Below are 26,323 nucleotides of genomic sequence, written 5' to 3'. Positions count from 1 at the left end.
TGTATCATGATTCACTGAGGTCGGAAGCAAATTGAAAGGGGGGGCTGGACTAATCCTCAGAAATATTGAGAAAAAACCCTAATTCCCAAAATCATGAAAATCCTAATCCGTGGGGCGGGGGGGGGGGGGGGGGGGCTAGTATGCCTATTACCCCAACTTCTCAATCTTTCAAGGTAAATTTAGGAACAATTACATTTCCGGCGAGAAAAAGTGGGGGGGGGGCTATATGCCTATTGGTTAAGTCTTACTTTGCACTAACCCCCCCCCCCTAGCCCCCCCCCCCCCCCCCCCCCCCGGTTCGACGCCTATGTGATTCGTGCATTTCTATACTTTGTATTTACTTTCTGTACTGTAAACACAGATATTGATACATGTTTATGAAACATGCACATGTTTCTGTTATAAGATATAATAAGCATTATTTATAATTTTACTGAAGTTATACGTTATATTACAAAATCAGTTTAAAATCCAGCACTAGCCATGTGGTGCACGTGATTTTAATCCCATTTTTAAAATTTGATTATACATTCGTATACATTTGATGTAGAAAGTATACCAAATAATTAATATTATATTTTGTTTATATATCAGTCCGACGTGTACGTCTTACTTCCCGGCTTGTTTAACGCGTTTGTATCTTAATTTCATAAGTATTCTTAACGTACTGTTCATCGCATGACCAATCAGTGCACATGTGTAACTGTAAAATAATTGCCATCAATTCATCGTAGTTGTAAATTCACCGTACGGGTGAACGCTGTTAACCGGACCCCGTTAATTGATCGGCATCTAATTATATTTGTGATTTCTGTGTGTTCATGCAGAACCTGCTCTGTGATAAACATAATATTTTTCACACCTCTATATTTTGAATAAGAATATGACCGTGCTTAGAATCGCGGTGAAAATTGGACAAGTCAAGACTAACTTGTCAGTCAACTATATATGGCTCTATCATATTTAGTTTGGCATGTAAATAATTTAATATATTTAAAGACAAAATCTGATACATATGTCTCATTAAAACTTGTTTAATTTCATTAGACATTTGTAAACAAACGGTCGGCCATTTTTTTTTTGGGTTAATCACGTGTTACAAATACAAACACACGCCAATACTTTGTCGTATTTAACCAGGAAATACTGACTCCGACAGTTCTTATTTAAAATAAATATACATGTAAAAAGTATACTATTCGGTAAAAAATGATAATTTTGATTAAACATGTTCAACATTATTCATTTTAAACTATCCCAAGATGCACTTTTCCAAGATTTAGCGGGTTCTGATTGGTCAGTATTGGCGCACTTTATGATTCCGAGCGAAGGTTAAAATGGACAAGAAGGTGCTGTTGTAAAATGGAGAATTGAGAAGCATTAATAGCCTCTACAACAAGGAGATAATGCAGGAACGAAGAACTCATGTCAAGGTAACTTAATTCACAACATAGATACTCCCAATAACATTTTCAAGGCTCTAATTTATCTCTCATTTGTAAACGAGATCTCGCGCCATCAAATCAAGATGGCGTCATTTTTTCAAACTTGGTTCGGCGTTTTAATTTTTATTACCGTATCTCTTTTAAATATACGTTTTGACCAAGTTAACCATTAACCAACTTTATATGCATGATGATCAAGATTATCCAGGGTATACACATATATAATTATATAAACGTCCCTAATATATGAATGCTTGGTTGGTAAACAAGACGAACAATGAATCTTTCGCACATTTTACGATTTACAAACTCTAAATGTAACGAAAAAAATTTATTAATTAAATCCGGAAAATGAAATCTTTCACGTTTATCTTTTCCAGTATTGACAGCATACAAAGTCAATGTTTCCGGTGATTAGTTGCATCCTCTGTTCGGTGATTCGGGTGAATGTTTTGACCAGCTGGACGATGTGAATGCAAGGTATTGCTTTGAAATTGATTATTTTCACCATTAACTTATACATGTGTTGGATGTTTATAATTTACTGTAGTAATTTTTGGGAAATCCAGGTCTAAGTTCTTGAAAAGGAGGTTGATTGGGGGGGGGGGGGGGAACACACTTATTGTTGATAAGTTTTTCCATTGTTCAACAAACAATAATTGAATCAAAATGAAAATAACATAGCTTCAAACATAAAATGAAACATTTTAGACCAGATACTACTGTAGTCATTATATGACATAGTTTAAACAGCAACTGGCAACTGCATAGTAGCTTCTTTATTCAGAATTTTATTCAGAATGCTTTTATTACATGTTAGGCTGAATGACTTATGTTTATTGTTTACAAATCTAAATGAAACTTTATTATTCATGTTTAAGATAAATAGAACAGACATAAAGTACAGCCCAGTGAAAGGAACAAGTTCATCGCAAGAAGAAGAATTTTAATGCTACCACTGTCCAGAACTACTAAGTCTGCTGTAGCCATGATGTGATCATATGAGTGCTTCACCGGTCTGGACAATGCTTGAAAGTCCCCCAAAAAGGCCTATTTCCATAAACTACGACTCGGGTTACATCAACAACAGCCAAGGACACTCCTTATTGATTCGAATGGACACATCTCTACGATCCGACTAAACCTCTGCAGAACAAGACTTTTTAACTGTAAAGTATTCTCATTTCAAAAAACCTATAAACTATAAAAGTACTTTTCTTATATGATCAAATACCAGTATATTACAATGTCTGTCTGTAAGCTAGAATCTTAGAAAATCACATGGTTTTGACTTATTAAATGATTGATTAGACCTTGCAGATATTAACTTTCATTTTCTTAAATAATTTGTTATATTTGCAAATATTGCATAAAATATTGGACTCCATGTAACATATATCCTCACACCTCCAAGTTGATAAGTGTTAACTACATTTTTTTCCATTTTCTTTGTTTAAACATTTCTTGATAACTTAGATTTTATTTGCAGCAATATATGAAAAATTAAAAAACCAATCTTAAATGTAAAAACACTGCATTAGGAGATGAATGCATGGGTCATAGAAATGATAAAATACACCAAACAATATTCAATTATGTCGTATATGAAAATATATAAAGACAACATATACCCCATGTATTACAATTTTTATATAACAAAATTACTTGGATGGAAAGTTGTTTCCATGTGGGTTTTATTTTAAACTGTGTTATGTAACTAATATATAATTGGAATTAGCTTTTATATCATAAGTAAAATGCTGGTATTGATGAGAATTGTAAGGTGAATGATCTGTGTGATACTTTGTATTTTATACATTCATGCTACAAAAAGCAAGTACATGTACATGTAGTAATACTTGTCATATATAAACAATGTATATTTTACTTCATGTCTTGGATTTAAAAATATTAATGTAGGTAAAGTAGTGAAATGTAGGAAGGTAAACCGTGTGTAAAGAAGAATATTCATCAGGAATGAAGTGTGTTGCAATCAGCATAATTAATTAAATGTGTACATCATATTTTTGCACATGATTTGACAGACTGCTCCATTGTTAGCTTTTTATTGGCCAACAAGCTTTTCATATCTCCCTCTGGGTCATCTATTAAATACTGACAGGCTTATGATATTAAAATCTGATCAGTTGGTACATCATGGGTGGAAATGAAAAGTTCACTTTGGACTTAATGGATTATCAAAAAAATGATATCAAATCCTGTTCTATTGTAAAACATTAGATTATATTACTAACAAAGAAAAGGTTTATCCCAACTTGTAAGTGGGTCACTTTGACCTCATTTTGGAATTTATTGACATATTCAAATCAAATCTGGGTCAAACCTCTATAGTCAACTACTATCTTGTAGTGTATTTTTTTTTTTAAAGATGGATACTTTAGACTTTTCAAAAATATGTTATGGTGTACATATTCATTGTAGTTCAAAACAAATTGAGACAAGTGTATCATGTTCATGTAACAGTGAAGTTTTCTTTGTTTATTCATGTACGTGCAGTTATTTTGTAAATTGCATTCATATTTTTTAAAAAGTAAGATCTTTGTTGCATTTTTAAAGGGAGATTTGATAGGCATTTAATCGAGATGAAAAAAATACAAATGTAAAGATTTCTATGGGAGTTTTTTTTCTTGTGCAATTTTATCATTTTTTAAATAAAAGTCCCTAATAAGGGAATTGCCATACGGATGTTTCTCCATTATTGTATCTTGGCTGTATTTTATTTATTATTGGAAACAATTTCAGATTTTTGAACAAAATAAATTTGGAACTGTTTGAAATTGTTTTGTTTTTACATAAAGTAGAAACCTTGCTCAGCTTTTGTGAAAGCAAAAATATAAAAAGTTTCAGTAAATTTCAGTTGCGGAAACCCTTCGTAAACAATATGTTTCCCAATTGTATATGGAGGTTGAAACTATGCAGAAACTTCAAGTTTCAGTAAGTTTCCGTCACGGAAACCATTTGTAAACAATATGTATCCCAAACGTATATGGAGATTGAAACTATGCAGAAACATCAAGTTTCAGTAAGTTTCCGTTGCGGAAACCATTTGGATTCATGGACAGCCTAAGTTTCAGCACTGCGGAAACTTAATGAAACTTGAAGTTTCCTTGCTGAAACCTGTCGGAAACTTAAAGTAACCTTAAGTTTCCGCAGAGTTTCCAAAGGGTTTCCGCAGCGCTGAAACCAGATATTTCATCCAGTGTCGCGTTTATAATTTTGAAATATTTCTTCTTCTTTTTTAAAGTGATTTTCTTCTACGGAAAATTGCTAATCTTTTATAGTAACGACTTAAGTTTTTTTTTTGAAATCGGAGCAAGCAATTTATGACGATATACAAAACGTGTGGTTTCTTTTATTAATTGAACATCTACTTTTGATGCATATCAGTAAGTATTGTAAAACAGGTACAAAATTTGACAAACTTATGTACATCGCGTCTGAATTTGTCATTCCAATTTTTCATTAATAATATCGATATAATAAAGATCAAAATGAGGGCCATTTCTAAGAGAAAAAATACTGAGAATTTACAGCATACGGAATTCAAAATGACCGAACGGCTAGTCAAACTTGTGAATTGTATTGTTTACTATTTAATTAATGTGTCCTGACAAAATGAGAAATACTATTTGAAATTAATATTAAAACACTTTCATTTTATACTAGAAGTATTAGCGTTTGACCCCTATAACATTACACAAGATGGCGCAGCTATCACATTTGAAATATGCATTTTGTAAAATTCAAACTATGATGCTTAAAATAAGTATTTATTCAATTTCAAGAACAATAACTCAACAATATTCTAGATACTTATGTACCATAGAATATTTCTAAGGTAATTTTGAAAACGTGATAAAAACCTTTTATAGATCGTGTCGAAAGAAAAAAGTTTGATTTACTAATTCTTTTTTTGGGTCAAAACATAACATCTATGTTTAAAAAAAAACTTCCTGTTACACTATGCTTAGATTTTATCCTTCCTTTAATTGCTTTTCCAACTTTTTAGAGTTTTTAACAAGTGGGAAATGTATTTTTCCGTTTCCCTTCTGGCAGTGATCGTGGGAATATTGCCTACGGTTCCAATAAACAAGGACATGATAATTTAGAGCAAGATCTATATATATATATATATATATATATATATATATATATATATATATATATATATATATATATATATATATATATATATATATATTATGGGCTTTTTTTTCTTTTATTTCATTTATCTTATAAAAATTAGAGAATGTGATATCGAGGGTTATTTTACTTTCTTTACTTAGTTCGTTAACTTTAGAATTAAAATCGTAGTTTATGTCTTCAAGGGGGTGACTATTTTAAAATTACATTGTCGCAAACATGACTTAAAATATAATGAAAGTATGATAGCATTTAAACGGATTGCAACTTCAGACCACCCAACATACTATTCCAAAAAAAAATCTAAAGCACAAAAAATTCCAGATTTATAAAAATTTATTATTCTACCAAGATATGATACAATGTAATCTGATAAACACATGTTTTACTGAAAGACTACAGGTATTTAAATGACGATAAAGCTAAAAAGATGAATCCATCCGACCAATAAAACCATCAAACGATGTGCTTTTATTGAATCGTTCGTTTAAATTTCAAATTTACTACAAAATGAAATGTTTGAAAACTATTTTCTTGAAATTCAACGACAAAATATCCTTTTACTTTAGGATTTTAACAATGGTTCTTTTTTGAAACAACTGTGAACAAGAAATTATATTGAATTAATCATAACAACGACAAAGCTTATTAAATATATCACGTTTCATATCATTTTCATATTTTTTACCAAATCCAACATTAGAAATTTTGTAAGACAAGATATCATTAAATGATAATGTTATATATGTACTAAGCAATTTATAATATAGCTCGTACCTTTTACTTGGGTCTTTTTTTTAAATATGCACATGGAAGTGCATATTTATGGTTACTTACAAAAGTAACATGAGATAAAAAAAAAAAAAGAAGAAGAAATAGGTTGTAAAACATACAAATTTGCATGACAATATTTCTTTAATTTTTTGAAGATCGGTCACATGATTAAGACATCTCAAAATAGTGGTGTCTCTCTTTCCAATTTATCATTTTCATTTCGTTTTCCGTTGTTTAAACAACTGTCATGATATGTGTTATATATGAAATGACAAATTTAAAAAAAAAAATTCATCGTTTCCTGTTTTAATTCTTACTGTGGTAAACATAGGGTTTGTCTCGTGTATCTGTAAAGAGATCACATACTTGCATGTGTATCGAACTTTTTCTTCAACGGGTTCTTTAAAACATGGATATTATGATTATACTTTGTAGTAAGTATATAACTTATTTAACTGGTGGCAGAGTAGCATGACGACATTGTTGTGACATTAATTGCTTTAGATTTAGATTTCTTAAATTTTCTTGTAATGTGTACAACATTTGCTATTTTCAATATAATGGTATCTAGCAAAGTTATTTTTGTCACTGTAGAGACGTTGATTGTGTTCCATGTGAGTACAAGGGGATTTTCTTCCGAAACAACTACTCTCCCGGCGTAAGAACGTTTGTAAAAAAAAAATTCTTTTAACAGAAATATTTATAAAATAATATGAAAAGTGAATTCTCTTCCAGACTATTAAATAGCATATCCGTTATCATTTTTTAAAGGAAGATATTTTTACTTGGAATTGAGTGAACAAAAAAGATTGTTAAAAAATTGAATATAAACATTCATAGTTTGAAATTGAATATGATATATTAAATAATTTTCATATTCAATTCATTTTTTTTTTGGCTGAGTAAATAGCATTTTCAAGATATTTCTATATCAAACAGTCCCTGTATCGATTTTTTGTGATGTGTTCTACTGCACAGTCTTAGACGTGGTTTTAAAACACATTGTTAAGAAAACTCTTAAACCTAACAGAGTTAAGTAGAAGATTTCTTTTTTGTACTAAACATATATACCAATTATAATGTGAATCAACACGTTGATCATTAAAAGGATATCTTGACAAACTTGTTTAACACTTTTCCATGTTCATGTATCAAATGTTAAATAATGTAAATAATGTTTGAAATTTAGTTTTCAAAGAAAGTTATGTCTCGAAGATGCAATTCTTATCCACGATGAATTATTTCAAAAAGGATGTCCATACAGTTTGAGTCCAGAAGGTTTGATTTTCATAAAATAAAGAAGTAAAATGTTACAACTGTACATGTTTAATAGATTTTTGAAATATTACTATAATAATATATATTTTTTTCCATTCTGTTTATCTGTTAATATTTACATTTACCAACTATTTTTTCCTCTATTTCTCAAGAAAACTAATTGTTATTCATAGCTTTATAGAAACGGGCATGGCTGAAATTTAGCTAAAATCCAGTATCCTAATAAAAATCACGGACTGCCCTAGATAATCATAGTGATGTCAGACTCAAACAAATTCATATAACATAACTATTTTTTAATCTAACGCACTGGTTGACATTAAAAATAATTTAGTTGCTTTGACCTATTTTGTCGATTTACAATTCAATAAAAGAAAAATGTAAAATTAATATAAACATTAAAAGGATTTCTTTGATAATCCACGCGGTCATGAAGGTAGCGATCATTACAGAAAAAATAACATAATCCGCTAACGCAGATTATGTATTTTTGTTAGCAATGTCGCTAAACGTACCTTCATATTCCGCATAAATCACCAAAGAAATTATTTTTTTGTTTAAATAACATCTATGGAGTAAAAAACATAAAATAGTTAATTATAATGAAAATAGATATGCTAAATGACAATGATAGTTCAATCAATTATTGATTTCCAAATAGATAAAACAAATTGCTCAATACCCTGCACTGCAAACCTTGAGACAAACAACTCCTTCCAGGGTATAAACCATAGGATCAATTACATGCTGATCAGTCAAAACGATGGACTTTCCATTTTAAGCAAAGAATATTTGAATTTTTCAAACTGCATCATAAAAACCATAACCATCAAATGTGATTTCAAGTATCAGAAAGGTATACCAATACTATAAAGAATATTTTAAATGATCAAATTTTTATCTACCATGTGAATAAATGTTCATGTTAATCAGTTTCTAACCTTTCATTTAATACGAGTTTGCAACGCTATATTTTCTTTTTACGTTGTTTAACGAGGCCGGGTCTTATTTTTTCTGCCCTAGATTTTTGAATGAAATTTTTTACATGAATTTCTACTGATATAATTATTATTTTAAGATAAAAAAAATTAGACATTTGCGACACCGTTTGTTTTAGGGGTCATCTCAAAGTTTGTTAATTTTTAACATAGGACCCTATGGGATTTTGCTTGAAATGTATAAATTTTGCACATTGTTTTTTAAACTTCTGCCATAGGGTTTTCTTTTTCTGTTTTACATATTAAAGTTATTGCTAAAAGGCATCAAATGGTCACATAAAAAAAACCTTTTACCTCCTGGTTTGTTCCAGGGATCTTATCAAAGTTGTTTTTGTATGCCCAATTTCCCAGTTTGTCAGATAATGGCTAAATTTTATTTGACAAAGACGGAAATGATAACCTTTATAGTAGTATTTAAACATTCAGACATATTTAAGTAATAAATAAATATATAACATCACATATTAAGGGTCATTAATATAAAATACATGGTTACTGTCTTGAAATATATGAATTAAGCTATATTTAGGCGGGTTAAGAAAACGTGAGAGGGCTAGGCTTGCTGAACCCACTTCACGTTTTCGACACAAGCCCAAATATAGCTCATACTTCGAGATACTTATGTTTATTCCACAATATAAAATCAATTTTACGCGTCAAACGAGCTATTTCGCTGAATATCTGCAGTTGAAACTATCACGCCATTGAGTCAACAAAGCAAAAATATGACGACACAATACAAATGAAACGTGTGTACTCGTTCTGTACTCGGCCTCGTTAAAGTCTAAACATAAATATTTGGAGTAGTGTATTTTTATATAATTCAATAGAAAACAGAAACAAATCGGATTGTGCAACTTCACAAGAAGAAGGAACACTACCAGGTAATGATATTGGTCGAACCGTATTTCTGTGAAATCAAATACCTAATATATTAATAAATACTCAACAAATTATTCTTTTAAAATGCAAGGTTTTTCGATTGGTTTTGTAAGTGTTGTTATTGGTTGCTTGTTTGGAGTTGTGCTGACCTCACTTGGTGGCTGGATCTTAAAAATCTTGCGGTAAGTGTTCTTTCATTAAATAGCTTATAAATAACAGACAGCAATTTTTAATTTAATCTTTGGTTTACGCATTCCTTTGTTCCATTGCATACTGTTCACAATTAAGAAAGTAAGAAGATGCAGATTTTACATTTATATTGATAAATGTAGACAAAGGCATCTTTACCATAAAAACTTGGACCTGAATCCAACCAGTCAATCCATTAATAATCCGGTTGTGTACACAGAAATTGAAGAACTGAGGGTAATTAAACAACACAAAATTTTCAAGTTATTACGAAATACATTTTTGTATTGTATTGAGTTCATTTTTTTAAATATCGCTTTAGCATTTTCATGCTAAAGAATAAAAAAATCTTCGCCTGGAGCGAGGAGATCTTCTACTAGATTTTTGTATTTATAAGAAATACAGAAAGCAAAATAGTTTAATACATCTTGATTTATATTTTATTTTTCTTCTAAAAATAGATGCTAGTAAAGGCAACTCAAGTTCCCTCAATTAAGGATAATAGTCCTCTTAGCGCAAGGTCACGGACATCCAACACTTACCATACGTTAGCGGAAATGGAAAGCCTTGGAAAATCAACAACTTTAATTCATGATACTGATTCGGGCAAACTGAGAACATCAAATCATTCATCTAACGGATCTCGACTGAGTCTGACTCAGTCATTCTGTTGTAGTGTTAAAGAGGATGAGCAACAAAGAGAAAGTGGAGATAGTAAAAAGTACTTTGAACTTGAACAACAAAAATTGGCCTAGGAACAGAATATTTTAATGCGGGGCTTTCTGTTCATCTTGTCGTCTACGGGAAAATGTGGATCTTTTTTAAATTAAATAATTCTTAGTTATATCAAATATTATTTATATCTAAAATTGATTTCAAACTCTTTCATACTGCTTTAAGTGCATTGCCATTTGGTATTGTTCTGGAAATACAATTTCAATTCATTTTTATTCAAAAATGCTTGAGTATCAAAGCTAATGATTGTTTATGGATTTTGAATACTTGTAAATTCACAAAATATGTTACACAGGGGAATTTTAACATTTAAAAACTTTTTCCTTTATAGGTATTAATTATTCAAGCATGTATCATATTGCTGGATTTTCAAATACACATGTAGATATATTATTAATATTTTGTGTGATTGAGACCAGCAGGTATGCCCTCGATGATATCTTAGAACTGTTGTGCGTCCTATATATCAGTACTTCGTAAAGCTCTCCTAAATATATATATATATATATATATATATATATATATATATATATATATATATATATATATATATATATATATATGTAACCCAGGCAGTAGACAGAACACCAGTGAGGGTCATACAATGTATTTATTCAATATATACGAAAAACCTGAAACATACAACATTGACTCATTTGACAATTATCTCAGAATACGGTACAATAACTTGGATAAAGATTATTTAATATATAGCATGGAATTGTTAAATTATAAACATAGAATATATTTATAAGTAATAAATTACACAAGAATTACCAGACACCGGCAGCTAATCGCAGACAAAGCTTGCGCTTAATCTTCATGCAGGTCTGTCCCCTCTCAAGGCAAGACAAAGTGTGCGCGGGCCTGGTTAGTTAGGCGGGAAGATTAGTTAGTAGAAGTTAAATTTAGAATGTTGTCAGACAGGTCAAACGGGTAGTCGATTGGTCAAATAAAAATAAACAATTACACGTGGACAATCTCACCTGGAGATGTAAATAAAACACACACACATGCACACAGAAACAATTACGTTTACAAATAGACAAACATTATATATTAATTACTTACACTGGTTACATATTCCCCCCTTTTGTTTAAATGGCTCCTGACATGGTCTGAAATAAACAATTTATTTATTAATAAAATTCTATTGATCACCAAGCAATCATAACCATTTAGCACAAACACTAAATATCAGGGAACTTCACTCAAGATAACCACCAGCTTGATATATAAAACCCATCATCAGAACAAATAATCACTATTTACAAACATATACATAAACCTTAATCCAAACCAATTCCTCTAACTGAGACTTTCCCCAGATGACCAACATCCATGATCAACAACAAATGGATCAAGAAATGTACAATGCACCCATGACAACTTTACAGTTGAAACCGATCAATTCTCACATCAACAGCAATTTTCAAATAGCATTACTGCCTAAGGTTGCTTAATTTGCATATTATATATTGGGGATTCAGTTAAACAACATTCAGTATGGATTAGGTACAAATTCAGTTTATTACCCTCAATTATAAACACAACCATATGACAACAATTATGACAATTAATATAAAAGATGGTTAAAATATCAAATCATTCACTTTCACTTTGTCTTTTCCACATAAAAACATTCTATTCACTACTTGTCTGTCCAATTCCCATACCAATCTGGTCTCCTCTTTTCTCTGCCTGATCGTCTAAGAGGCGGATTCTTTTCCCTTGTAGTTTTCGTCTCTTCATTCTCTTCGTTTTCTTCCTTAGCCATGTCCTTCAATTATGTCAAATCCATATGGGTTGGAAGGCTAAAATTCTGTTCTGCTATCTTATTTGCTTCTATAGGATCGATGGAGGCTGGATGACTAAAATTCTGTTCAGCAAACTCATCCACCTCTGTAAGATCACTCGGATGTGACTGGTTAACATTCTGTAAAGGAAAAGATATATTTTTGGTTAAAGAACTTTCTTCCTCAGAACAAATTGAACCCACATCCTCTGAATCATTGTTCCTATCAGTCGTACGAGTAACATATCTCATAATAGCCACATCAGAATCAGAATCTGATGAATTAGAAGACATCCGCTCTTCAATCAATGAACCATCAGATGTGCCTTTAGATCTCACTCTGTCATGCTTTTCTTTAGGCTGGGGCTTCTTCCCCTCTGAAAGATTGGGACAGGGTAACAACATGTTCCTATGCAATGTCCGCATTCTACAGCCCTCTGTTTTTACTTTATAAACTGGCAAATCAGGAATTTTCTCTTTCACAATATAAATTGGTTCATCCCACTTATCAGCCAATTTATTTTTTCCTTTTAACCCCACATTTCTGGTCAACACTTTGTCTCCCACTTCTAACCTTGCTTCACGTATCTTAGCATCATACCTCTCCTTGTTCTTCTCTGCAGACTTCTTTGCTTCAGCTGCTGCTATGTTGAAAGCTGTTTCCATTCTCATCTGTAACTTACCAACATAGTCGCTGTGATTCTTATGATCCTCCTCATCAGGATTGATACCTAAAAAAGAATCAATAGGAAGCCGTGGGTGCCACCCAAACATTAAAAAGTGTGGAGAATAACCTGTCGCGTCACTCTTTGTTGCATTGTACGCTTGGACTAAAGGAGCTACATGTGATTTCCAATCTGCTTTCTGTTCATGTTCCAATGTACCTAACATTTTTAGGAGGGTCTGGTTGAATCTTTCAGCTGATCCGTTACCCATTGGATGATACGGAGTGGTGCGAGTCTTTTTGATGCCTAACATTTTACACAGTTCCTTGATAACCTTAGACTCAAAGTTCCTGCTTTGATCACTATGCAGTTTTTCTGGAAAACCATAGTGCAGGAAAAAAATTTCATATAATGCCTTTGCTGTGACCGTGGCTCTTTGGTTGCGGCAAGGTATGGCCTGCGCAAAGCGTGTAAAATGATCAGTTATGATCAATATATCCTCTGTCCCCCCTTTGCTTTTCTCAAGACTTAAAAAGTCAATGCACACTAATTCCATAGGGTGTGTACTTTCAATTGGGACCAACAGAGCAAAAGGCTTTGCTGGGGTTTTGCGCCTAATACATCTAGGGCAATCGTCTACCTTCTGACTAATTTCCCTTTCCAAACCTGGCCAAAAATACCTATGCTTAGCTAACCAAAGAGTCTTGTCCTGACCTGGATGACCGGTATCTCTATGAATTCCCTGAAAAACTACTTCTCGGTACACCTCTGGGATAACTAACTGATTCACCTCTCTGTCCTCAATTTTCGCGTTCCTGTATAAAATCCCATCTTTAAGATGAAGTTTCCTCCATTCCCTACAAAATCTCTGGACGGGAAAAATCTCTCCCTTCACATTATTGGTAAATCTGTTGGGATAAAATCCTTGTTCAATAAGTCCTATCACTCTTGCTATCACCTTGTCCTTCCTCTGTTCTATTCTCCAATCTATATCACTTATGTGTTGAACATCTCCAGACTCCTCATAATTAGCTACAGAGTCAGCTCCTATACTATGACAGTATGGTACAGCACATAACACAGACTGGCAAATGGCCTTGACAGCATCGGAGAACAGCTCTGGCTGTCTGGACAATCCATCAGCATTCTGCCGACCGGGCCTGTAGGTTAAAGTAAAGTTATAACTTGCCAATGCAGCTACCCACCTTTGGCTTGTTGCATCTAACTTAGCTTTATGAAGCACATAGGTAAGAGGATTGTTATCAGTGACTACCTGGAAAGATGTTCCATATAGATAATCATGAAATTTGTCACTGATCGCCCATTTGAGAGCCAGAAATTCCAACTTGTGGGCCGGATAATTCCTCTCACTTGGTCGTAATCCCCTACTGGCATATGCTATAACCTTTGTCTTACCGTCTTGCACTTAGTAAAGAACTGCCCCTAAACCAACACTACTAGCATCTGTATGCAAAGTAAATGGGAGTTTGTAATTTGCAAAACCAAGAATTGGAGGTTGGATAAGTTTCTGTTTAATAGCCTTAAATGCCTCATCCTCTTTATCAGACCACTTCCAGGGAACAGGTTTTACCTTGTTTGTGTATTTCTTCATCTGCTTGTTGGTTCCATGTCCTTTCAGAAGATCATTCAAATGAGCAACTATCTGGGCAAAATGTGAGACAAATCGACGATAATAGCCGGCAAACCCCAAAAACTGTCTCAGCTGCTTGAGGTTTCTAGGTGCAGGCCACTCCTTCACAGCTGACAATTTCTCCGGGTCAGTCTCTATTCCCTTTTCTGAAATAATGTGTCCTAAATAAGTCACTGACTTTTTAAACAATTCACATTTTGATGATTTGCTTAGACACAAGTTCTGGACATCGCTCAGTTCAGAGAATTTAAAAGGTCAAACAAGGCACAAATATGATTCCATAAAAAATTATGACAAGCTTTTATTAGAAATAAGAAGGGTAGATATATATATATATATATATATATATATATATATATATATATATATATATATATATATATATATATATATATTGGAACCGCCGTACCCCAAACTCCAGATCCGATAGAAGGAGGTGTATTTCGTTTATTTCCATACAACTTCAAATTTCATTGTTATTCTTTACTCTTTTATTGAAATTATAAAGTGGATGATTGGTTTGTGCGTTTATGTTCCTATGCAAGGATGTATGCATGTATAACAAAAAAAATTGCCAAAAAGAAAGACCACCAAATATCCTCGTCCGTTGCTATTTGCCTGCCTTTGAGCTCATGAATTAATTAAATGATTTAATGCTGTCTCTTTATGACGAAAGATGAAAAATATTCATTTATTTGAAAATGGCACTGCCTTGAGTAATATATTTACATAATTAATTGCAGTGATTATGTATAAATGTTTCAGACGAAGATGAATTTTACAATGATTTTTACAAGCCATGCAAGATACATTTTCTTTTTACATTTTTCACATTATCACTTTATTTCTGAAAATTAATTGAAATAAATCTGTAACATTGTTCAAAAAATTGTATATGGTATTTTCGAAATAGACTGTAAGTAATTTATTAAATTACTTGCATTTATTCATTTTATATATTGCAGATTAAAAGAAAATTGGTTGTCTTTTTTATTATAATTAATTCCATGAAAAGTTGCTTTCTCATGTGTTGACCGAATGAGAATAGTATAAAATCGAAGCGGTAACTTGAATATTTCGTTCCTTTTATTGAAAATACATTGTCATTTGTTATTCAGATATGTGTAAAAAAAAAATGTATATTTATTTGTAAATGTAAAAGTATAAAATATAAAATAAACTGGTTTTATCTTTTAATGAATTATTTTCCCTGTCAAAACTTATTCTTAATTTTTTTGGCGAAAACCTCTCAAATCTTATACGAACGATTAAATATGAACAAGTTATAATGGTAAGAAACCGTCGAGGTACTTCTGAAGTCATGTGGTAGATTTAACTTGCAATGATATTAACTTTATTACAGAAAAAATAGCATTTTTCTCAAAAAGGCCTAATCAACCACTAACTTAAATTGGTTATTCAAAGACATGAAAGAATGGGAAGACTAAATAGAGAGGATTCTTGTATTTGTTTTTAAAATGAAGATATCACAGTTTTGGTTTTGTTTGGGGTTTTGTGTGGGTTTTTTTTACTGCTTATCGTTGGAATATACTAATTTAGTTTCAGACATGCTAAGTCCTACAGAAACTATATAAGTTTTAGAATACCAACTTCCCACTTCAACACATATTAAAAATGGCATGCATAATCTCGATTCATTGGGGTTTTTATTATTATTATTTACGCTCTTGTTAATTGGGTTTGAATTTTCTTTATTCCTCTTGGCACTGGTCTACAATGTTATAATGGAAAAGTATACTACATTATCAACCAAGGACATCTAAGTCAGGCTCAAGCACTTCAATTTGCAAAAATAATGAGGAGAATTGATAAAGGCAGGGGATTTTTTTCACTATCTGACTTACAGGCAGTGTAGGGTTTTCCCTTTATTTTAATTCTTTAGAGTTTACATTACAATTTTCAAAGAAGAAGATACAGTTTCTTTCAACATTTGCCCTTAAATTCAAACGGTGTTTAAATCTCATGAAGATATGTATACACCATCATAAACATGTGTGTATATAAAATACTGAAATACACAATCTTATCCTGTTTTCCATAAAGAATATTGACTCCAACATTTTGTCATATTCCTAATATATAGTCAAAAATGTTGAAAAATGGCGCATTTCCTCAAAGTTTTTTGAAGATGAAAATGTGTCCGCAGCCGTCGCCAACAATTAAATTAAGATATTTTATGTGATATCACATGAGAAAGTTAAAATGTGAATTTCGTTGTGTGCGATGGCTTCTATTCAAAAAACTTCTCAAGAATAGGTCAGGTTAGTGTATCTAGTTCTTTGTTCATGCTAAAAGGTAATAAGCAAGGGGGGGGGGGGTAAAAATACGCGTGCAATTTAGAAAATTCCTAAAAGATTTCATACTAATTTATAACTATTTGTTCAGCACATATTATGTATACAGCTTTGATATCAGACCAAATGCATGTACTTTGACTCTAACTTAGTAATTAACCTTTGAAGTCTCCTCTATATAGCTGACCTTTGGATTGCAATGAAGACCTTGAGTCTACTTTCTACAAGGAAGTCAAATACTCAAAAATATCCTGATCAAATGACCAATAAACGGTTCGATCGATCGGTGTAAAGTCCTGATTCCATGAACCAGAAATAATTGTGGTAAGTCGGTACAGAGTCCGCATACATCGCCAATCTGTATACCAGCAAGTCACAGCAACTTGGACTTCAATCTCTTTGATCATGGTTTGGAGCAGTTCATTGACGAGAATGTATTAATATATACATTAACGATACGATTTTAATCAAAGTTGCTGATTTCAAAAACCTTAAAATTTACTTAATTAGTAAAAGAATAATTATTCACTGTCGTTAACCTTAAAATTTGCTTTATTAGTAAGAAATGAATTATTCACTGCCGTTCTGCGTGTTGAAGATTACCAATATAATTACACTTGATTGTGAAATGAACTTTTCTAAATATATTCTAACATACATGTGTTTAAATTGAAGAAAATTTGCTTTCCATGAATTGATACCTTACAACTTACAGTAACTTTATAACTTTCTTCCAAATGTATTCGAATATCATTACAGAGTGGAGTTGGGTTAAAAACTCGTTTTATCTTACATTAAAATCTTAATGGAACCACACATCAGATAATATGAAACATATTTTTTATTCGAATGTATTAAAAAATTACTTGTTCTTGCTGACTAGTGTTTCTACAAATTTTTGAAATTTCTTTTTAAAGAGAACAAGTGACACAATTGGTTGAATCTGAATCATTTAATGAATGACCCTTTGTACATGAACTGTTGATGAAAATTACAAGTAGACCAAAACCATTTTGTCAATAAAGATCTACTACACGTATATACACACTCAATGTAAACAAATATTATTTATCTCATAAGCAAAAAGTGTAGGATCTAGCACTTCATCATAAAATTACCAAACTTTCTATTTCCCTTCATATCAATAACCATTTTATGATTTTAAGAAAAAAATCTCCTTTTCAATTTACTGTTCCATCAAAATGAAGAGAAAGAGATGTTCATTTCTTAAGATTTTGAATATATTATTATATATTTTGTAATTTTGCGATGGTGTGATTTTCACTTTTATAACAATCACTAACTTTTGCAAAAAATACAAAATATGCCGAAATTATATTTAATAATGTTTGCAGTAACTACATTTTTTTAACTTTCAAACAATGAATGAGTCAAACAGGTTAAATATTTACCATATAGGTAACATATTTACCATATTTTTGCAAATTTAGTGACATGTGGAAAACCCCAGGTATACAGTATTTTTTATACAATGAGGGAGTTATTCTTTGAATGTTACATTTCAATTTTGTGTAACTGGGGTTACTATTCTTTGATACATTTGATGTACTATGTACATGCAGAAATTTCATGATAACAAGAAGATAGAAGAAAAATCGTCATACCACTTTCACACTTGTACAACACCTATTACAAAGATCATTTCTCATTTCAATGTCTACCAATAGAATGAAAAAGTGGACAAGTACTCATCAGATTAATTACATTCATATAATAATATGCCGTTTATTATGAACATGAATGATGTACTCAATATTGTGGTTTTATAACCAACTGGCATACATGACATTTATTTCTAAACAACAACTGTAAATATATTAAATATAGCATGTACGAAATATTGGGAGAATATTAATAAGGTAAGCATTGATTTGATTAAGAACATTTCTGATCCATGAAGATATTTTTTACAATCATGTGTATGCATTACATTAAGCAATGTACTTGATTTTTTGGAAGTCATTGTCTGCCAAAAATGCTAAACAGAATACACAGCCAAACTAATACATGTACGTTTACAGATTATTAAAAAAAAGTTACACACAAAATTTACAGCATTGCCCTTGGCTCAGTTTTTATATTTTGAAAAAGTGTGTGTTAATATTATAAATATTTAACTAAGATGATTTATGTGTTGGATTTTTTTTGTGTTTGTATAATTGTTGGTTTACATGCCTCCTACAAGCATTATTCAATGCCATCATCTACAGAGTGAGCTACATACATCAATGTACAAACATGTTGATTAATCTTATCTACTTTAAGTGGTTTATCATAATCAAATATACATCTACACATAAAAATACACACACATACTTATGAATATGTACATGTACAATTTTGTCAGAATGAACAAACTGAAAGACAAGTCAATGTGACGATTTACAGATATTAGTGACTATAAACTTCATCCAAAAAAAATACTGAATCAAAGAGCACATAACCTATACATGTATGTAAGAACAAAGAAAATTCTCACACACGAAACTGCACTATCAAAAATAAGTTGTTATAATAATCAGAAGAAACAAGAACAATAAAGTCAAAGAAAAATAAGCATAACAGGAGCAGAGTGCTAGGATTAAAAATCAACAAAATAATAGTTCATACGGTAGTATTACATCCCTAGTAAGATGGGTTATTCAATGCCCGATATAAATTTGATCTAACTGTAGTCTCTGCATCTCTAGTGATATTGCTTCATGAACACCAGGGTATGAGCTTAAAACCGAATAAATCAATTCATACAGTGCGACATTAATGTTATGTAAAGTTTTAACCTGTGATTAAATGACTAGTGATTTTGTTTCTCAACTGGCTTGTGGTAAATCAATCACATTCATTCATTAGTATGATACTATACTCCATTTAGTGATTTAGGTATGTCTTTAACATCATAGTACAAGTTCTTTTTGCATGACAAATTGATTGCAAAGCAAATTGACAAATCTAGAAGTAATATAACTATTTACTATAAACACATACCATATTTTATGAAAATTGCTTATCAACTAAAAAAAACCCTCATATTAATCTATATATATCAAACAAATACAAGAATAATATGTTGCCTGGATAAGTAGTCATGTTAGCTTTGTTAAAACCTTAAAAAATCATTAATTTTTCTATACAAAACGACAAACGATAATTGAGTTACATTTAATACGGTTATACAGAATTCAATTCATTCAAAACATTTCCAACAACTCTAGGTAATATAATGCAACTGAAAATGAAAGCATTTTTTACACAACCTGTACATTGACAAAAACAGCCAAGAATTGGACTGTATCATACATGTAGTGTAGTAAGTCCCTGTTACATGGACTATACACAGAGTTGTTTGATTTATAGACTGACAGAACAACACTGCTGGGTGGGATCTTTGTCACCTGTCCCTGTTTTGTACTTGGTCTCTTTATAGAGCAATTTCCTCTTGTGTTGTTTTATTCTGCTGTTTTTCTTACCACAGATGAATCTCACGAATCTTTCCAATAATTTGACTGGCTCTTTGAAGTGCCTCGAAAAAAAAGAATGGCTGTGAGCTTCCTGTTAAAGTTCAACAGAGTTTGAATTCAAAACCTGCTAAAACATTAACTAAAGGTTTTGAATTTTGATATACACACTTTTATTACAGTATTTGCCCTTTTATTTACAAAAACTTAAAAATTACCAGTGAAGATGTACATTATACAAATAAAAATCACAGTAAGTTGCTGAATATTGGTATACCCCTTTCTGTGACATACAGCCCAAGTATTTGCCTCCCCGGTTCAATGTCAAAATTTTTACTTAATAAACACAGTTACATCAACATGTACATACACCAGTAGATACTTAATAATACTAGCAAGAAAGATAACTCTGGTGCCCTTACCTGTAACATTTCGATCGCCTCATTGCGTCTCTGTGCTATATGTTCCGACTCCTCCAATAGGAACTCCAGCTCCTCTTTCTTGTACAAAGAGCTGACCAGTTCACTCTGGAGATTGTCTTTAATAAAATTAACCAGGAAGTGCATGATCGCCTTGGGTATTGTGTCTTGGATGTTCTTTTTGACGATCAAAAAGTAGGACCTAATCAAGTGCTCTTTCATAAAAAGAAAAACGTCATGTTTTAATTCTACATGTTCATACATTATGTTACAGTAATAAATGAATAAATCATAACTCCAGATTAACAAAATGTTTTCCTGTTCATGACTTCAGCTTGAAATAGTTACAAATGATATGCATTTACAGTCATATAAAAATTACCAATGACATCACAGTCTCTTTGTTCCCAGGGTTTTCTGGATGTTTGTTGAGGCTGTAAAAAATTAAAACTACAAATTTTAAATACTGAATTTAACAACCAGTTTTAGTGTTACATCTAAACAATTATGTAAAATTCATGTCAAAGAACTTAAATGGTAACAGTTCAAGATATGCTAAAGCAAGTTTTGGTGTGTTTTTACCCCCCCCCCCCCCCATTTACCCTAACTTTTTCTGGGAGAGGGGAATTTAATAATTTAATAAAAGCTAATAATTAATTAGCATTGCATGAAAAATCAATTGTTGCAAACCTAAATAATTAAAGCTTTTTTTCATAATTCATTTTCAATTATACATGTACCACGAAAAAAAAAAGTTTTTAAGGTTTTATAATATAAACAAATGCAATTCTTACTACATCTGAGAGGAGGTTGACCCCTTTAACACTGTGGGCAGGAGAATCGAGTCGACTACTGGCCGGATTGCTGGCCTGGGATGAATCAGCGTGATGAAGTCACCCTGACCCCGCAAAAAGTTAGAAATTTTACCAGTGTTTACTTTCTGCAAACAACAAATTTATACACTAAGAGAGCAAAACTGTGTAAATTTTACCACTGTTTACTTTCTGAAATTTAAGACCAATACATGTATAGTTAAGAATTATATCATAATTTTTTTTAAATGTTCTTACATTTGATACAGCAATGAATTTCCATTCTCCATTAAAATATTTTAATTTCCTAAACGAGTAATGAATATAAAAGTCAGCATGGAACAGTCACACTACATTACCTTATTATCCTTTGTAGACTCGTTATTAACGTGAAAATCTTTAAAGTTTTTACTAATTTCTAATTCCTGTGCCTAACTGAGTTAAGCAGAAGATTTCTCTTTTGTACTAACATATATACCAATTATTATATGATTCAAAACGTTGATTATTAAAAGGACATATTTACAAACTTGTTCAAAACTTTTCCTTGTTCATGTATCAAAAGTTAAATAATGTAAATAATATTTGAAATTTAGTTTTCAAAGAAAGTTATGTCTTGAAGACGCAATTCTTATGCACGATGAATTACTTCAAAAAGGATGTCCATACAGTTTGAGTCCAGAAGGTTTGATTTTCATAAAAAAAGAAGCAAAATGTTATAACTGTACATGTTTTATAGATTTTTAGACTGATACTATAATAATATATATTTTTCCATTCTGTTCATTTGTTAATTTTTACATTTACCAACTATTTTCCTCTATTTCCTAAGAAATTGATTCATAGCTTTATAGAAACGGACATGACTAAATTTTAGCTAAAATCCAGTATCCCAAGAAAAATCACAGACTGCACTAAATAATCATAATGATTTCAAACTCATACAATTTCATATAAGACAACTTGGCTATTTTTATCTAACGCACTGGTGTACTATACATTAAAAATAATTCAGTTACTTTAACCTGTTTTTGTGATTTACAATTCAATAATTTGTTAAACGAAAGTTGTAAAAGTAATATTAAAATTAAAAGGATTTTTTGATAATTCATGCGGCCATGAAGGTAGCGATCATTACAGAAAAAAATATCATAATCCGCTTACGCTGGTTGTGTATATTTTTCCGTAATGTCGCTAAATGTACCTTCATATTCTGCATAAATCACCAAAGAAGTTAATTTATTGTTTAAATAAAATCTATGGAGTAAAAACCATATAATTATTATAATGAAAATAGATATGCTAAATAACAATAGTAGTTCAATAAATCATTGATTTGATTTTCAATAGATAAAACAAATTGCTCAATTCCCTGCACTGGGAAACTTGAGACAAACATCTCCTACGAGGGTTTAAACCACAGGATTGATTACATACTGATCAGTCAACAGGATGGCATTTCCATTTTACGCAAAGAATATTTGAATTTTTCAAACTGCATCATAAAAACCATAACCATCAGATGTGATTTCAAGTATCACAAAGGTAGGAGACACTACTAGCATAAAGACTATTCTAAATGATCAAATATTTATATACCAGTGAATAAATGTTCATGTTATTCGGTTTCAGACCTTTGTGAATCATTAGATACGAGTTTGCTACGCTATATTTTCTTCTTCCGTTGTTTAAAGTCTAAACATAAATATTTGGAGTAGTGTATTCTTATCAGTTCAATAGAAAACAGAAACAAATTGTATTTTGCAACTTCACAAGAAGAAGGAACACTACCAGGTAATAATATTGGTCGAACCATATTTCTGTGAAATCAAATACCTAAAGCACCTTTCACAATTGGTGCATGAGCAGAAGCAACAAAATATTCGTGCGACCGAAAATTTAGATTTGAACTGTTGCCGAAGTAATCGCATTTGAAAAGGTATTAGTACGAAATTTGCACGATCTAAGCGAGCGTTGTGCGATGTAAGCACATAAAATTTTCAGATATATCTTGCGTCTATATGCGACTGTTGTACAATGAAAGAGAGAGAGAGAGAGAGAGAGAGAGAGAGAGAGAGATTGTTCTACTATCAAGATTAATATATTTTCAAAGCGATGTTTATCACTGTTCAAATATTTACCAAACGGAATATATTTATTATCAAAATTCACATTTAACTGTAAATCACCAAGCCAGTGTTTAATTCTGTCCTAAAGTTTTTTTATGAGGTAGCATTCAGAAAATAAATGGTTTATTTTTTCTGTTAACTGTCCACAGAAAGACAAAGTCTTTATCTGTTGCAGAAATTCTGTGAAGTAACTGGGTTTGAAGCCATTGTAAACTAGTTTTTTTAGTTCATTTAAACGACAAATTATAACTAAGGTTCCATTCTTTTCTTTTCTTTTCTTCCCATTTTTTCAGATGTGGGCAACTCTTTCTTTTTGAGATAAGTGCATTATACATTTCCTTACAGCCCTTGTTTGAGTTCATAAATATTACATGTATTACTGTATTTGGGCATCTTAGATTATAATCCTTCCTTATATATCTGCCATTCTTCTTTTGATAACTTCTGATTGCTGAAACAGGTTCTGAATATTGACGAAAATTTGATTTTGCATTGAAAAAAGTGTTAAAATCGTGAAAAGGAAGGTAACTACCATCTGCATTACATATGTCACTAATGTACAATGTATCTTATCCCATTATCAAAACAATTTTTAAAAAAGAGTGGGGTTTTTTTTATCAATGTAATATCCGAATTATACCATAAGTGGTCGTTTGACATGTTTTACATTGTTTTGAAATATTTGCCTTATAAACCGGTATCCAACTTTCAAGGACATCCTCTCAGAATTTATTTCTGTTCTATCTTTTAGAATTTTGACAAAGTGTACTCCAAAGTTCATAAGTTCTGGTATAGTAACATATAAATCAGATTCAAATAATTTCTTCCATTTTGAATCCGCGCATGATATAAGTCGTCTTGTCCAACTAAACTTGAGAGCAATTATAAAATCTGCATATTCTATCATCTTTAGACCGTCATCTTTATAATCTTGTATAACTGCAGCTTTTTTAATTTTGTTCAGATTACCATCCCACAAAAATTCATACAGTTTATTCTCAATTTTTTTTATGTAGTGGCTTGGGGGATTTGGTTAAGTTAATATCAAATGTTTCATCTTTGGAATAAAAAGGGTTTAAATGATTGATAGTTTTCCAAGAGGGGTAACCTTTCTATTTTACACTGTTTTATTAACTTTAATATTTGTTCCATTTTGTTGGTATAATTTAGATCTATCATTTCATCTAAGTTAACATAAACTTTATTCCAAGTAAATCGAACGTTGTTTCTTCCCAATTAAGTCTTCATATTGTGTTGTGAAAAACAGTTTTTGAGAATGTTTTGTTATTCATCCATATCAGTTTGTTTTACTGAAATTAATTTTTAGGCCTGACATTTCTTCAAAATTGTCCAATGTTTGTAGTATACCATCTAGAGATGATGCTGACCTATCTGATATCAAAGATGTATCATCAGCATATTGTGATATCTTATATTCTACTCCGTCAATCTCAATTCCTTTAATATCTCTATTGTTTCGGAGTAAAATGCCTAAAATTTCTGCGCAGAGATGAATAAGTATTAAGATACTGGGTCTCCTTGTCTACAGCCTCTTTGATGGTTAAAATACCGGGAGAGTATACCATTTTGAATAACACAAGAGGATATATTCTGATATAAACACTTGATCCACTTTTTGATTGATACTCCAAAGTTACAGAAGGTTAAAGTTTGGAATATAAAGTCCCATGAAACTGTATTAAATGCTTTTTTTTCAAAATCTATTAACAATAGGACACGAATATCATTGAATTCGGTATAACTCATTATATCATATACAATTCTAATATTTTCTCCAAAAAATCTTCCTTTTAAAAAACCGGTTTGATCATCATTTATTATTGTAAGCAGTTTTGTTTTTAACCTTTCTGAGTAATAGGTCTACAGTTCTTTAAAAATTGCCTATTTTTATCAGGTTTTGGTATACAAGTTATTATCCCTTATTTTTGTGTATTTGTAAATTCTCCTTTATTGTAAGAATCATTCATTGATCTTGTCATATTTTCACCTAAGTCTGCCCAGAAAAATTTGAAGAATTCTACAGTAAAACCATCTGCACCTGGGCTTTTATCATTTTTCATTTGCTTTAGAGTTTTTAAAACTTCTCCTTTGGTGACTGAACCTTCTAAACTATTTGATTCTGGATCTGTTAGATTTTTTTACTTTGAAATGTTCAAGTTTTTCAGTCTAGTTATGTCTTTCTAAATTTTTCATTTTTTGTATAAATTTTCATTTCTCTTGTGATTGTATAATTTGAACATTTTCAATTTCTAGCTTTGATAACTGTTTAATGATAAAGTTGCGGGATTCTAGATTACAAAAATATCTTGTTGATTTTTCTCCTTAAGGTAATGGTCCATACCCCACTAGATAAATAAAATGCGTACAGAATTTTTTCATATTTTTCAAACATGTATCTGAGGATATGTTCTCATCAAATTTTATCCTGTTGGGTGGTCCATCGGTATTATAAAAGCTAGGGTCGTTGCTAAAAATAGAACCGATTGCGGAAAATGGCGCTTTTTCATACATAAAGAATATAAGCCTAAGCCTGAAATTAGAATTTCACAAAATAATTTTTTGACTTATATCCTAT

At 31.2% G+C, this 26,323-nt stretch overlaps 2 protein-coding genes and 1 long non-coding RNA gene across 4 annotated transcripts in view; 2 read left to right on the top strand and 1 right to left on the bottom strand.

The window, feature by feature from the left end:
* Window positions 1-1,020: 1,020 nt before the first annotated feature.
* On the top strand, window positions 1,021-4,243 carry LOC136274493 (uncharacterized). Of its 2 annotated transcripts, none has more exons than XR_010712861.1 (3): window positions 1,021-1,654; window positions 1,826-1,925; window positions 2,327-4,243. It is a non-coding gene; the product is annotated as an uncharacterized lncRNA (long non-coding RNA). The 2 variants fall into 2 exon arrangements; XR_010712862.1 differs by having other exon boundaries at window positions 1,022-1,433.
* Window positions 4,244-6,677: 2,434 nt separating this feature from the next.
* On the top strand, window positions 6,678-10,966 carry LOC117683003 (uncharacterized). Its single transcript, XM_066083448.1, has 7 exons — window positions 6,678-6,817; window positions 6,978-7,041; window positions 7,573-7,661; window positions 8,323-8,517; window positions 9,490-9,543; window positions 9,633-9,723; window positions 10,192-10,966. Exons 1-7 carry the CDS (start codon window positions 6,793-6,795, stop codon window positions 10,196-10,198), a joined length of 525 nt encoding a protein of 174 aa, XP_065939520.1. The 5' UTR covers window positions 6,678-6,792; the 3' UTR covers window positions 10,199-10,966.
* A 9,022-nt stretch (window positions 10,967-19,988) lies between these two features.
* LOC105328776 (dynamin-1-like protein) overlaps window positions 19,989-26,323 on the bottom strand; it is a 40,672-nt gene continuing 34,337 nt past the window's right edge. The window contains exons 6-8 of the mRNA XM_066082419.1: window positions 21,581-21,726; window positions 20,790-21,220; window positions 19,989-20,432 (exon numbers count right to left, since the gene is read on the bottom strand). Of these exons, the coding sequence (XP_065938491.1) occupies window positions 21,154-21,220; window positions 21,581-21,726 (213 nt within the window). The 3' untranslated portion in view covers window positions 19,989-20,432; window positions 20,790-21,153. The remainder of the gene's footprint in view (window positions 20,433-20,789; window positions 21,221-21,580; window positions 21,727-26,323) is intronic.

This window comes from Magallana gigas, chromosome 4 (assembly GCF_963853765.1).
Source record: "Magallana gigas chromosome 4, xbMagGiga1.1, whole genome shotgun sequence".
Lineage (NCBI taxonomy): Eukaryota > Metazoa > Mollusca > Bivalvia > Ostreida > Ostreidae > Magallana > Magallana gigas.
Note: the sequence above shows the minus strand (reverse complement) of the source record. Positions and strands in the feature narration are given on the sequence as shown.

Excerpts from the sequence above, each read along its gene's own strand:
- LOC117683003 (XM_066083448.1), top strand. The coding sequence starts at position 6,793 with ATGGATATTATGATTATACTTTGTA. Across the intron at positions 7,662-8,322 it reads ATACAGTTTGAGTCCAGAAG|ATAAAACAAATTGCTCAATA; the intron begins GTTTGATTTTCA and ends ATTTCCAAATAG. Across the intron at positions 9,544-9,632 it reads AGAAGAAGGAACACTACCAG|GTTTTTCGATTGGTTTTGTA; the intron begins GTAATGATATTG and ends TTAAAATGCAAG.